Here is a 14,273-nt window from a genome sequence, read left to right on the forward strand (position 1 = left end):
ATAAATACGTAGCCTACATTTCTACCTCACCCTTGCTGATTATTAAAATAAATGCATTATTATAGGCTATTCCAGAGTGCTGGTCACATTAAAAGCACCATATGAATGCAATTGCAGTTTATTATTAGTGCAACATCATTATACTTTGTTTGCCTATTTAAAGCAAAACTATTGTTTTCGTTGCGCATTGAAGATACGAACCCGCTCATAATTATACACAGATTCATGAATAAATTAATCAACATCACTAATATGATTACATTAACAGTGTGACTTGGTTCTTGTGTCTTAAACCTTACCAGAAATACATGCCATTGAATACATTGATCAACACAAATGTAATTTTTACACATTCGAAAAACTATTTTATTGTCAAACAATTAAGGCTCAGTCATACATGTTGCTCTTCGTGAAGCTCTCATCTATTCTGAACCTGTTAGAGTAGGCTATAATGTGTTTTAGTGCTAGAGATCTAATACTCTACAAGTTGTGTATTTATACTTTTAATGGTCATTGTGGGAGATACATCTTTACATATGCATTAAGGTCTTTGCAGAATTCTCATCCTCTGAGGGATTGTCCTGCATTCTCCACCGGTGCACCAACATCCATTTGAGTTGTCAATTCTATATTATCAACAATCGTAGCCAACAGGAACGTTATCTGAACAATTTAGAGCATATTATGTTTCTCAGCTTGCGTGTTGCAATTATAATATTCAGTAATCCACACTAAAGCAGTCAGATTCCAATAAGTTTTACCTGTTCATGTAGGCTACTGTAAAAAAAAAAAAAGACCACTAGATGGCGCGAATTCCGTTATCAGTTATCAGTTAGCCTAACTGACAGAAAAAAAATATAATCATTTTCTGATATAACACATTCTTTTATACTCATACAGACTTGGTGATGGATAATTACAGCATGGCATAGTAATTTCAGCTTTTCTTGAAGCATATGCATTAGACATGTGCCTATTTCTATTGCTTCGTGCATAATTCATAATGTAGGCTATTTCAACATACACTTTAGGTGTGCAAAAATGTATGGTTAATATCCTGCTCTTTCCTCAGTTTTATTTGAACAAGGTGGTTATATAGATTATTCTGTTTGCCGGAACACAGCTCACCTTATCTACACTATATGTGTTCGGCAAAGGGACTTTGGCTGTAAATATGACTGGTGTCTCAGGTGTTTCCAAGAGGCTCCTCCCGTTTTCTGACAGAGCAGATTAAAATCAGCAAAGAAAGAAAAGTTGTAGGCTAATAGTTTAAAGTTTGAAATAAAGGCCAGTGTAACTATAGCGCAATGTTAAAATCAAAGATAGGATTGTTTTACTGTTGCTTTAAAGGTTTACACTCTCAGAAAAAAAAGGTAGCCTACAAAAGATGGGGCGTGACAAAGGTACACTTTTGTTTCTTTTAGGTAGGCTACTAATATGTACACTTTAGGAGGTACTAATGTACCTTTAAGGTACCACTATGCACCCTTTAGGTACAAAACCTTTTGAAAAGGGACAGCCTTTGTACCTTTTTTTTCTGAGAAAGGCCTATATCTTGGACAACGAACTTCTGCAACACTATAGGCTACTTAACCAACTCCCCCAGAGGAGGCCTTTCAAAGGAGACAAGCAGAGCTGTTTAAATCACTCCAAAGACTATGTCTGCACCTTGCCAAGAACAGAAATCAGAATTTTAATCCTAAACCGGTTAAGCTCTTTAATGGTCTTGTGAAGCACAATGGCTGTAACAGTTAAGGGGAACCATATACAGGCAATGCTTTATTTTCATATTTTTTGAATGACATTCAAACCTGCTCCTATCTCAGCTGGGGATCCATTATCCGTCTGTGATTTCCCCACATTATGCAAATGCTAGCATCAGCTGTCTGGTGGCATTGAGAAATTAAACATCAGAGGTGAAATTGCGAATAAGTTCAGGTGGCAACGATCCTTCTGTTGTTATAAAAACCCCATACAAAAAAAACAACAACCTTTTTTAATGTAAAAACCAAAGTCAAGAAGACAAAATATGTGTGAATAAAAACCACTGACCTTTTCATTTCAAAATCTATCTATCTATCTATCTATCTATCTATCTATCTATCTATCTATCTATCTATCTATCTATCTATCTATCTATCTATCTATCTATCTATCTATCTATCTATCTATCTATCTATCTATCTATCTATCATGGTATAACATGAGAGCAGACTATGGTCTCTGTAACAGTTATAGGAAATATATTATTGTTTATTTTAATGTAGAATAAAACTGGCCTGAATTAGCCTGCATCTATTTAATGTATTGAAATGGTTTATCTGCAGTCGGTCTTGATTTGGGAAGGTGACTACTTTTTTGGTTAGATATTATTGTTTATTTTAAAACAAAACTATGTAGAATAAAACTGGCCTGAATTAGCCTTATCTTTACTGTATTGAAATGGTTTATATGCAGTCGGTCTTGATTTGGGAAGGTGACTACCTTTTTGGTTGACCATGCAAATGTTAAACCAACTTCAGGCTCCCATGAGGTCGTTCACTCAGATTGCCCTCCCTCTTTCGGTCACATGGCTGTAACATTAACTCATGTTGCATTGGGTTGGACCTAAAGTTCAACTTGGACTGAAACAGTGCGTTTGTGTGAGGCTGTATACGCTGCTGTCTTAGCAGGAGAGGGAGATAAAACAAGACTGATAAAGAGAGAGGGAGGAAGGGAGGGACCAAGAGAGAGGAAGGCGAAAGAGAACACCTGTAGCATGAGATGTTGCATTCAAAGCAGGCATTTAGAAGGAGGGAGATTAATTAAGAGAAGAGGAAGTAAAAAGGTGAGAAGGTATTAGCAGCTCTCAGCACATTGAACCTGAGGAGCAAAGTGAAGTTAGTGAGTGAACACCGAGGGCAGCTTGTCAAAGCCACAATGGTTTAACTTCTTCTGGACACCTGTTCATCTAAACCAAGAGCACCTTTGAAAGAAGTGAACACAACTTTTCAGGTGAGACTGATCAGAAGCTCTTTTTGTGTTTTGAACTGCATATTTCTTCATTCTTTTTGCATAGACACGATTATTAGAGTTGGCATTCTTAATTTGCCAGATTTTGTAAAAACATGCGGGAGAATTTTTTCATCTTAAATGAAATGCCATTTACATAAAATATTGTTTTTATACTTTTTTTTAGTGCGGTTAAACAGTGACATTTAAAATAACATGCACAAAACGAATGATCAGACAGAGAAGTAGGCCTAGTTTTAAACACAGATTAGTATAATTTGAACTTGATCATGAATTCTCCTAAAAGAGCCTGTTAAGATTCAGTGGAGGCCTCCCTTGAGAGGCTGTATGCTATATGGGAAGGCATGTTGTAGGGCCACGATGAGAAAGATGTTACATTTGGGACACAAACAGCAGCGATTCGATGTCCAGCCTAGACTTGCAGGCAAACTTGACACCCTCCATGACTGCTCTTAATAAGACAGGGCCTGGCTGTCCTTGGGTTAACCTCTCCTCTCCTCAAACATTTGTATCACCGGGAAGGCTTTGAACTTGGTTAGTGATTTCCTAGGTTTAGACAGGCATATTGTGCCCTCTCTGGGATCTCTGAAGTTCTTTAGTGCTGCTCAGTCACACAACGAAGAAAACAAAGTAACTTATTATCTAGCTCTAAGGATATACCTCCAGGGTAGCTGACGGTCAGGTGACTTAGCTGCAAACTATTTAATATAACTATTGTTATTTAAAATGTATGTAATTTTTTTTTTCATTTTATATAGTGCATTTTTTAAAGATTTCTATCAGGTCTGATTTTGTTTTAATCGGTCTGAGTAAAATTCTGAAATGCACATCCATGGGACAAGTATGTAGGCTGTGACTCATAATTAGACATGATCAATAAGCACGAACAATAAAACCATTAAATGAACCTTCACACCAGCTGAGGAAAGCACCTGACTCTCCCAGGATTAAACCTTACAGTCAGTTTCAAAGTGCAACAAGATCTCCTCTACATACATCTACAATCTACTTGGCAAACTAGTGCAATTAAGGTGAAAGAGTATAGTAGCAACTTCTAAAAGTGACTGAATCCTGTCATTATGTAATTGTTGAAGATCAGTGACAAATCCAGTGGAGAGACTCTGTTACCTCATAAAATGTTCCTATTCCCTCAAATATCCCCTTATTTTGTCATTGGCAGACAATGCAACATTACAGGAAAATGTTTTCTGTTTTGTGTTAAATTAGGGCTGTTGGCGTTGTCTCTGGCCCTTTATGGAAGGGTTTTTTCATTATTTTGGGGTAACCCCCAAATTTGATGATCCCCTAACGAGAAACCCCTTTTCTAAAATACAGCAATATTCTTTTACTGTATAAAGCCTTATTTATACTGTTTGGAAAAAATAGTAAGAATGTGTACTTGTAATATATATATATATATATATATATATATATATATATATATATATATATATATATATATATATATATATATATATTATGGATAAAATATGGATTTTATACTGCTGCTTTACTAAGACCAAAAACATTTTTTAAATATTATTTTTTTCTACCCACTGTTAATGTCAGATATTCTATTAAATTTCTAATTGTTTTTTTTTATATTGCATTTCACACAGTAAATATTGTTCAGAAGCAGTTTTGATTGCCTTACAACCTCCCAGTGAGCAGTTAGGTGGCAAATAAAAACATGCTAAAAAGATGCAAAGTACAAATTATTCTTAAATAATAAGATAAAATAATAATTAAATGAATAGATAAATAGACACACAGATAACATTTTTAATGTTATCCTTATCTGCCCAATAAGAAAATATAGCCGATATATTAAAGCTGATAAATAATGGATTATTTACTTCAGCTGAGACACTTCATGCCATGTTCATCATGATTCTTTTGAATTGCTTGAAATATGATTGGAATCACTTCAACAAAAGAAAATACAGTTAAGAGCAACATGTAGCGCAAGTCTGTCATATATAGGCTACATAAAATTATAATGAGAACATAATTATAATTGTGTGCTTGGGACATGGATTTTATTAGAGAGACTTTTGTTTTTGTAATCAAGCTCTCAAAAATGATATGATAATTTGGATTAAGATTTATCTGCCAATATATCGGATATTGGCTTTCAAATATAAAGAATTATCGGTTATCGGTAACAGCCAAAATGTTCATATCGGTGCATCCCTAATAGATTTTATATATAAGCATACATACTGTATACATATGTCTCTCTCTCTATATATACTTTTATGTCTATTTCTACATCTGATGTTTAATGAACTCCACCCTGATGTGAGAAAGGAGCTTTGTCACGTTTTAATGGAATTCAAAAGTATTCACGTGGAGACGCTGTCTTGTTTTCTTGCATGAACCCTCAATGAGCAATATTACCAGAAACTTTGAAGTATATGAGGTGGCAACTGCCAAGTGAAGGGTGTGTTTACTAGGGCCTTCTGAAGAAATTATACTTGAAATCTTATCTCACACCAATGCTATAAAACCTGCAGCATTCGCTGGACAAACCATGACACATTCTTTAATACATCGTATTTAATGATGACTATGACAATGTTGCTAAGGGACCAAATGTCACACTCTTACCAGCCAATCGCATTATTGTTACCAGTACGCAGGTGTGCGAGTCTCCTGTGTTTACATTGGTTGATATTATATGGATAAATCATTGCACATGCTTTGTGTGATGTGTACAATAGGTATGCACTGTCCAATATTACATAACAAATGATCGGAGTGGGACGAAACACAAAGTTGTCCGTCAAGTTGATGTTCATGTGTCTTGGGTCTGGCAATGTTATTTTGGTGCATCTCAGATCTCATGGGAGTGACAGGGGATCCAGTGGGACTCTTCATTAATTAAACAGCTGAGCAGCGGAGTCAGGTGTCCTCGTGTTATTCTAATCTATCACCGGATGAGAAGACACGCATTTAATCTCACAAAGAAAATGTTGCTGCTTACAATTTGCTAAAGTATGCAAATAAGCCTTTATGCAAAAGTTCTGATGCTGTTTTTGTATCCATAAAAACACATCCTCGGGCAATTTAACTCACTGTTAAATTATGAGTTCATATTCCATCACATTACTCAACATCTCGTACCTCTAGCTACCTTATACTGCATGCTCATTCCCTCCCAAGGAACCCTCTTTCTAAAATGTAGCAAAATTTCTAATACAAAGACTTCAGTTATAATGTGTGAGAGACAAAAATAGCCAGAATGATTACTTTGTAAAACCAAAAATGCACATTTTAAATGTTTTTTTTTTCTACACACTGTTAATGTCAGTGTAATTTTTTTATATATCAGTAAATAGTTCCAAAGAAACTAGCAGAGAATATTGCCTTAGAACCCACAGTGAGAAATATAAAGGTGACAGTGCATGGCCAATAAAAACTTTTAAATTAAGAGTTTGAAACAATAGTTCGAAACATTATATTCCTTACCTCTAGCTACCTAACAAATCTACATTCATTTTATAGGTCTACCGCTTTTACCATCTTCCTTTCGCACCTGTCATGGCCGAACCTGCATGGTGGAAACTCACCTTCCTAAGAAAAAAGAAGTCCGAGGCTAAGGTCCTATATGAAATACCGCCCGACTTCAGCACCAACAATGCAAATAAAGATCTGGGGAATGATGCCGCAGACAACAATTTGGATGCTAGACTGGAAAAAATAGTGGATAAATCTGGGACCAAGGGCCGTCACGTCAAAGTCTCCCATTCTGGGCGGTTCAAGGAGAAGAAGAAGATTCGCTCAAGTCTGACGGAAAACCCAAGTCTTTTCCCTGAAACTGCTAGGACAGACAAGAGCCATGTGGAAAAATAACACCCAGACAAAGCATACCATTTGGGGACTGTTTATACCTGCATACATTAATTTTTACTCATTTTTATTTGTAAATTCCCAGAGTTACTGACACAGCGAAGATACTGGAACAGAAAATTATTATTTTTTACAGCCCGTGCTTTAATTTTAAGCAGCCCTCGAGATGAATATTAAATAGTTTATATTTCCTAGGCCTAAATCATAAACAATATATTGCAATGCTCATAAAATATGATATTTTCACTGTGGGACAATTAAAATACCTGACAAGGCACAGAAATCACAACTCTACTGACTTTTGTTTATAATTCATACAATCCTTTCATTTTTAAATTGGTTATAAAAATATACATTATTGTGTAAAATTTGCAACAAACATGGGAAACAGACTGTTGTTTAGCTTGCATTTTAATGGACTGTGGTCTTCGATTAGCACCTGATAACGTGTTTTTATGTTATTTTCGTGGTTGAACATCAGTTGTGCATTGGACTTTATCTCTGATTTTATCAGTTTACCATAAAAAGGGTTTCAATTGGTGCATGGACAGCCAAAGTCACAGCACATGAGAGATAAGTTCTCCAACTACAGCTTTAATTTGCCTTGTTTAATCTGTACGTGTCTATTGTTTACTGCAATCTTTGAAAGGTTATTGGTAAATATGCTTAATAAAGCTTTTTATTGACATTGCCGAGATGTGTTAAAAAGTGTAGAAATAAAAAGTTTTGATTCCACTGCCATCTTCTGGCAAAAAAACTCAATGAACATTGCTGCAAAAATTAAACAGGTTTACTACTTTTCTTTTTACATTTACAGAAAAAGTCACCATTCATCACAGAATTACATCCAAATGGACAATTATTTTAGGGCAACATTAAGTTTGACACATTTGTCTAGCAGAATATTTGTTGTACATCATGAATGATGCACAAACAGAGGAACATGTTGGGATGTTTTTTTTGTTGTGACAGAAGTCCAAAGTTTATGTTCTCTAAAACTACAGTTAAGTCTGCAAGAACAGCTGTGCTTTTAAATTATTAATAAACATTAGATCAGACCTTGCACTTGCAAGTAATAGATTAAGAATGTGTTGAGGTCAGTTTGGTCACACTTTAACATTTAGGTGCCTTTAACTACAATGTGCTTACATACACATTTGTTAGGTACAATGTGTGTTTATTGCATGTATTGCACTTAATTTTGCTGCTATAGAGGTAGGATATGGGTAAGGTTAGTGCAATAGATGTAATTGCAGAAATTAACCACAGCTGTAGTCACAGGTATTTTTAAATACAAGTACAATGTAAAAACAAGTATGTGCACATTAAGTGCAATTCAATTTAAATGTTAGTACATAGTAAAGACACTTATTATTAAGTGGGACCATGACAAACACTGCAACAGCACAATTTATAATGCAACACATGATTTATATTCACAAAATCATGTTTACAGTGAAAATCTCGTTTCTGGTTTTGGTTAAGACAATACGAACGTAGGCAAATATGGAGTAGTTAAGTCTTCACAAGTTAGTTAATGCCCTAGTGGCATTTTAAATGACAGTTGCTTTCAAGTAATGATGATGTATTGATGTCACAGACAGTTATGTTAATTTCACAGCATGTGCAGTATCAAGGGGACAAGCGTTGGTATATCCAGCCCCCCTCTGCTTGATGCTGCATTTCCCCCAGCTGAGTTTCTCCATCTTTTGGACGCACAAATACTATTCGGTCATGTAATCTATTGGTCTGACCCTGCCAGAACTCAATCAGAGAGGGTTTCACAATGTATCCACCCCTGCAGAAAAAAAATATATATATCCATGATGATGATAATAATCATAGAATAAACAAAAAAATTGTTTAAATAAGATAACGAACTTGAATTTGGAAAATAATAAACAAAGATTACACACCAGTAATCTGGCATCGGTACATCCGTCTCCTTATACTTTTCTTCAAGCTCTGCATTCTTTTCTCTCAGGTACTTTAAGGGGCACACAAAAAAAAGGTCAATAAAACAGGTGTCTGAACGTTTAGCTGAATGCTGAAATATACTGTGTCCTGTTATTTTTGTATTATTTAGATACCATTATAGTTTTTATAAATATGTTGAATTAGCTTTTTTTATATTTTAAGAATTATTTTTAATTATCGCTATTTTTTATTTATTTTAATTCATAATACATTTTACTATTTAGGTTTAATTTAAGTTGGGTTATGGTTGTAGTTTTTATTTATTTCCAGTTAGTAATTTTATTGCTTCAACTTTTTTCAGTTAGTTGCCAATAGAATATCTCTCATTTGAATTTAGTTAGTTTTTCATCTAATATTTATTTTTCATTTTATTTCAGCTATATTTCAACTAACATTAATGTTTTTAATAGTTTTAATTAACAACAATCATATAGTATGCACCAGAGAAACAAGTGCCAAGTCTTGTTTAGAATATTTGAACTTCTGTTTTTGCGGTAGCTCTGTATATTTCTTTGGCATCGCTGTCTAAGAGTAATTAGCCAGTGAAGTGTATTTATTTATTGTAGAGTTAATGAAAGTTATCGTTATGGGTATGTATTGTAATGTTTAAAGTGTATGTATTGTAATGTTTATTGTTATGTCATTGTAATGTTTAAAGTGAATGACAAATGTCAGTAGATCGGGAAATTTCTTAAAATGAGCGGCTCATTCATAAATCTGTAAGACATTACCTTCATACTGTGGAAATACAAACCGGAAGACATAACACAATGGGCGCATCACTGAAAAGAGGCAGGGCTACATGGGTCTATACTATACTCACGATACTCACTTGTCGGCTTGGTATTACGGTGCTCTGCCTGCTGACAACAGCACCGATCTGACTGCTCTTGGGCCTTGAGTGGAAGTATTCACGTGAACTCTCGTACGGGATTCTCTCTACAGCGCCTTCAATGCGGATCTGTTTGTGCACACAACTTCACATTACAAAAAATACAATGGGGTCCTAAAATACAAGACTACATTTACAATGAGTGTGTTTTTTTGGGGACAAATATTAAAACAAAAGATAATATTCTAATGACCTGATATCTGAAGAATTTGCTGGAGAAGATTCTTAGTTCTAAGAAAAAACACTCACCTGCCTGTTTAATGGTTCCCAGTAAAAGACAAGACAGGCATGGGGATTGCTGTCCTAAATGATTGAAATAAAGAGGTTATTTTAAAGACACAAAGATGCAAAGGTAAATCCATATGGACATTTACTAAATAAAATATTGTTTTAAGGACTCACCAGCTCTGAACCTTTCCGACTCTCATAGTTGGTAAAGAAGCGAAATCCCTCCTCGCTGTAGCCTTTCAGAAGGACCATGCGAGCAGAGGGCTGACCGTCACTTCAGAAGAGACAAGAGACATGCATTTGGGCGAAACTGAATTATTGCATTATTAAATACAAGCTACACTGTATATTTACATATGCTGATAAACTGCAATGATATTCTTACTTGGTGGCTGTTGCAAGACACATTGCATTGGCTTCCCCCACCTCAGGGCATTTAGTGGCTTGATCAAACCAGCTGCCGAATTGCTTAATTGGATCCAAAGAAGCAAGCTGATCCTCCTCAAAACACTGTAGGATGAAATAAAGAAATGAGATGTGTACATTATTATCTTATATATATATTTTTTTACAATTATTTACTTAATTACTCTCTCATAATTCTCTCCATATGATCTTTAATAAGTAAAATATTGATGGAAGTCCACCTGATCCTCCAACTGATAGTGCACAAGGTCAATGCATTAATCAATTATCATTTTTCAAAGACGTTTGCAAAGCACCCAAGTCAGTTGCAAAGCATGCATAAAAGGCTCAATATTTTAGAATCACATTAATATTGTTTTATACACATAATACAGAAAATCTTGTCAAGCCTTTTGATGTAAAAAAAAATCACTGTTTCTCTGTGCAATAGTTCTTTTGAATAGGTTCTAAGGTCATGGACACACATGTCCACAATATGCCTCCCACCTCCTGATCGCTCTTATAGCTCTTTCTCATGTTACTCAGATCCATGTTGGTGCCGCTGTCCGTAAATTCCCTGCAGAAATACGAGGTAAATAACGGAGGATTGCGGACTGCCAAGATAAAACTGGGTTGAATAAGCTTCACAATGTTGCTGATGTTCCTAGACGAGCAGAAGCTCAAAACACGTCTCATGCCTGCTGCCTGCAGCTCCAAACCTGCGTCATCACGTTCATGCTCTTACGTAAACGTTATGAAAACTCACTCAATCAGTTTTGTAAAAATAAATACATTTTGAAATGAATAAAATAAATATATAGATACGTGATATTTAATCTTTAATTATATATTCGATAATTATTTGACATTTTCAAAATAGCCTTAATATGAACGGCACGATTTAAAAAAGTAACTTTTACTTATATTTGTGTAAACTTAAAATAAAAAAAATAAAAAATAAACATATAAAATAGATTTTAGGGTATTATTACGTTTAGGTTTTTTCAAACATGACCAGAACAACCATAGACATATAAAATACTTATGTATTATGTCTATGATAAAACAGCCAGCAACTTTTATTTTGTAGGCGCACGATACAACAAAATTGTCCTACGTCAAATCCGGATCAAGAAAGATGGCAGCGACCTTGTGTGGCAGGCTGCTTCCGAAAGCGGGTAAGATTCTGTTTTGATATTACAGTTGAGTTTGACCTAAAAAAGAAATACCATACATAACAACCAGTTATCGACCATTTATAACCATTTACATTTAAACTATGAACTCCATTGTAAAGTTACAGCTGAAAAAAGACACAATGAAGCTATTATTATTGTGTTACTGTAACGTTACAGCATCATCGTCATCTATCAGGGACTATGCACAGGGACTAAAACTATACAATGTTATTTAGTATATCACGCTACATTTAGCATAATGATGATATGAATGCATACTGCCACTTTGGATTTTCGTCAAAACCCCTGTATTTGTTTTCATGAGAACATCACGTGATATTTTAATCATGGCACTCATGAATGATTTGTGGCATCCTTTACATTCATATCGCAATATGAATGTTTATATAGTAGCCTTAATGTTATTCTTACCAATATTCATATTATGTCAACATACAGGATGGCTGCCATTAACCCAAAGTGTTCGTCACGGCTCCAAAGCTGTCACTCGTCACAGAAAGCCAGTACACTTTCTCAAGCAGAAGCTGTTGGCTGTCACAGAGTACATTCCCCCCACACCTGCAGCTCCTCCTGCTGCTTTGGCTCCACGAGTCAGAAAGATTGAAGAGGTTGGTCATTGCAGTATAATTTAGTTGAAGGATTACAAAGCCGGCGATATGTTATGCCATAAATTAATACATTATTAACTGACTGTATTTTTCTATGTACATTTCCGAAATGCACTTTCTGTAAAGCTACTTTGAGACAATGTGTATTGTGAAAAGCGCTATACAAATAAATTTGAATTGAATTGAATTACAAGGGAATTATCATTCTTTCATAATTAGACGAATACTTGTATTAATCACTTTCACTTATATAATATATAATAATATTATATACTTAAAGGATTAGTTCACCCAAAAATTATGTAATCATTTACTCAGCCTAATGTTATTCCAAACCCGTAAGACTTCTGTTCATTTTCGAAACACAGATGAAGATATTTTTATTAAAATCTGAATGATTTCTGTCCCTCCTTTGACAGTCCTGGCAACTACCACTTTGACGCTTCAAAAAGTTCATAAAGAGATTGTAAAACTAATCCATGTGAATTGAGCGGTTTAGTCCACATTTTCTGAAGAGACTCGATCGCTTCATATGATGAACGGATTGAATTTAGGCTGTCAATGGAGGGACCGAAATTTCTCAGATTTCATTAAAAAATATCTTCATTTGTGTTTCGAAGATGAATGAAAGTAGTGAACTAACTCTTTAATATTATATTATCATTATATTATAAATATAATTATTTTAAAAGTGTCATTTTAAGTGTCCCATTCTGTAAGATTCTGGATGTTTTCGGCTCAGAATAATAATAAAGGGTAATTGTGGCTTTTTATCTTGCAATTGTACGTTTATATATCTTTATATATTTTTTCTCATAATTGTGAGATATACATTTGGAATTTTAAGAAAAACGTAATATGTAAACAAGCAATTTTAAGTTCTAAAATCAGAATTGTGAAATATAAACGTGCAGTTGCGTGAAAAAAAAGAGTATTCTGTGCTGGAAACAAGCTTCCATAGTGCCATTAATGTATCAACTCACTTCTCTTTTAGGAAAGTACTCTGGCTGTTCTGTTACGGAAAGACCTAGAAACCTTGTTTAAGGAATGTAAGATGGTTGCTGTGGTCCAAAACAATGCAATCAATGCAGAGGACCTATTGCAGCTGAAACACAAACTGAAAAGACACAATATCAGTATCAAGTTCTTTCCAAACCAGGTAATGCCAAGCTTTAGTGATGGTTACCACTGTTGAGATGTGAGCTTCTTCTGTGTGACATTTTATTTGTGTTTCTTTGCAGGTGATGAGGTCTTTCCTCAACAACAGCATTTACAGTAACATGTTGCCTCTATTTGTTGGCCAGACTGTCATATTTGTTAGTAAAGAGACAAAAGTTAAGGAGATGCTGCAAGCGTTGAGGCACAGTCCTCAGATGGTCCTGTTAGGTGAGTCAATGTGCCATATACATGAACTTGCATTCATAAAAGCCTTCAAAAAAGTTGGTATTGTCTCAAACTAAGGCTTTATGAAACATTATCTTTCAGGTGCTTGTATAGAGAACACATTGCTCTCGTATCAAGGTATTCTCAAATATTCCAAACTCCCGTCTATAACCACTATCCAGGGTGAGCTAGTTGGTGGATTAACCATGATGACCTCACAGACTGTCTCAATGCTACGCCACCATCCAGCCAATCTTTCTGCCCTCCTTCAGCAGTATGTCAAACAGCAGGGCTCTGGGGACGCCACAAATGCTGTTACAAATAAAGATGCTTCTACAATACAGGAAGCAGCTGCTTGAATATTACAAATAGACATGAATGAACAGCTGTGTATGATTGACAAAGTGCATATAATAAAATGATCTTATTTAAAGTTGCTTTTTTTTTCATTTGTATCAATGCCATAGTTGTAGGTAAACACATGTTTGTTTTCTCTAGTAGTTATTTTTTTAGTATGCTGGTTTCAAACACCTAGTAAAAAAAACTTTTTAAAATAAAATATTACCTCATATTTTGTAGTTTTATAGCATTAATAAATATCAATATTCTATGTATACTATCATTTACTATCAATTGTTTTACTGAGAAGATGTTGCTTAAAAGCCAATAATAGGCTATTTAATGGCAGGTTGTTCCATTGTGACAATTTACCCCATA

The 14,273-nt window shown here is 34.8% G+C and overlaps 3 protein-coding genes across 3 annotated transcripts; 2 read left to right on the top strand and 1 right to left on the bottom strand.

The window, feature by feature from the left end:
* Nucleotides 1–2,857: 2,857 nt before the first annotated feature.
* On the top strand, nt 2,858–7,006 carry prr15lb (proline rich 15 like b). Its single transcript, XM_077200716.1, has 2 exons — nt 2,858–2,994; nt 6,520–7,006. Exon 2 carries the CDS (start codon nt 6,556–6,558, stop codon nt 6,865–6,867), a length of 312 nt encoding a protein of 103 aa, XP_077056831.1. The 5' UTR covers nt 2,858–2,994; nt 6,520–6,555; the 3' UTR covers nt 6,868–7,006.
* Nucleotides 7,007–7,632: 626 nt separating this feature from the next.
* On the bottom strand, nt 7,633–11,090 carry pnpo (pyridoxamine 5'-phosphate oxidase). The gene is made up of 7 exons (XM_077200714.1): nt 10,874–11,090; nt 10,347–10,471; nt 10,136–10,235; nt 9,983–10,036; nt 9,674–9,802; nt 8,781–8,851; nt 7,633–8,662 (listed from the first exon to the last, which is right to left on the bottom strand). The coding sequence occupies exons 1-7, from the start codon at nt 11,060–11,062 to the stop codon at nt 8,497–8,499; spliced, it is 834 nt and encodes a 277-aa protein (XP_077056829.1). The 5' UTR covers nt 11,063–11,090; the 3' UTR covers nt 7,633–8,496.
* Nucleotides 11,091–11,428: 338 nt separating this feature from the next.
* Nucleotides 11,429–13,989, top strand: mrpl10 (mitochondrial ribosomal protein L10). Its single transcript, XM_077200715.1, has 5 exons — nt 11,429–11,544; nt 12,004–12,173; nt 13,168–13,332; nt 13,415–13,559; nt 13,659–13,989. Exons 1-5 carry the CDS (start codon nt 11,505–11,507, stop codon nt 13,913–13,915), a joined length of 777 nt encoding a protein of 258 aa, XP_077056830.1. The 5' UTR covers nt 11,429–11,504; the 3' UTR covers nt 13,916–13,989.
* The last annotated feature ends 284 nt before the right edge of the window (nt 13,990–14,273 follow it).

Source organism: Siphateles boraxobius, unplaced genomic scaffold, assembly GCF_051911475.1.
Source record: "Siphateles boraxobius isolate OS27281-9 unplaced genomic scaffold, OSU_SipBor_1 46, whole genome shotgun sequence".
Classification (NCBI taxonomy): Eukaryota; Metazoa; Chordata; class Actinopteri; order Cypriniformes; family Leuciscidae; genus Siphateles; species Siphateles boraxobius.

Coding starts and splice junctions, on each gene's coding strand:
- pnpo (XM_077200714.1), bottom strand. CDS start 11,062: ATGAGACGTGTTTTGAGCTTCTGCTCGTCTAGGAACATCAGCAACATT. Junction 10,236..10,346: donor TGTCTTGCAACAGCCACCAA/GTAAGAATATCA, acceptor TCTCTTCTGAAG/TGACGGTCAGCCCTCTGCTC. Junction 8,852..9,673: donor CCGTAATACCAAGCCGACAA/GTGAGTATCGTG, acceptor TGCCCCTTAAAG/TACCTGAGAGAAAAGAATGC.
- mrpl10 (XM_077200715.1), top strand. CDS start 11,505: ATGGCAGCGACCTTGTGTGGCAGGCTGCTTCCGAAAGCGG. Junction 11,545..12,003: donor CAGGCTGCTTCCGAAAGCGG/GTAAGATTCTGT, acceptor GTCAACATACAG/GATGGCTGCCATTAACCCAA. Junction 12,174..13,167: donor GAGTCAGAAAGATTGAAGAG/GTTGGTCATTGC, acceptor CTTCTCTTTTAG/GAAAGTACTCTGGCTGTTCT.
- prr15lb (XM_077200716.1), top strand. CDS start 6,556: ATGGCCGAACCTGCATGGTGGAAACTCACCTTCCTAAGAAAAAAGAAG.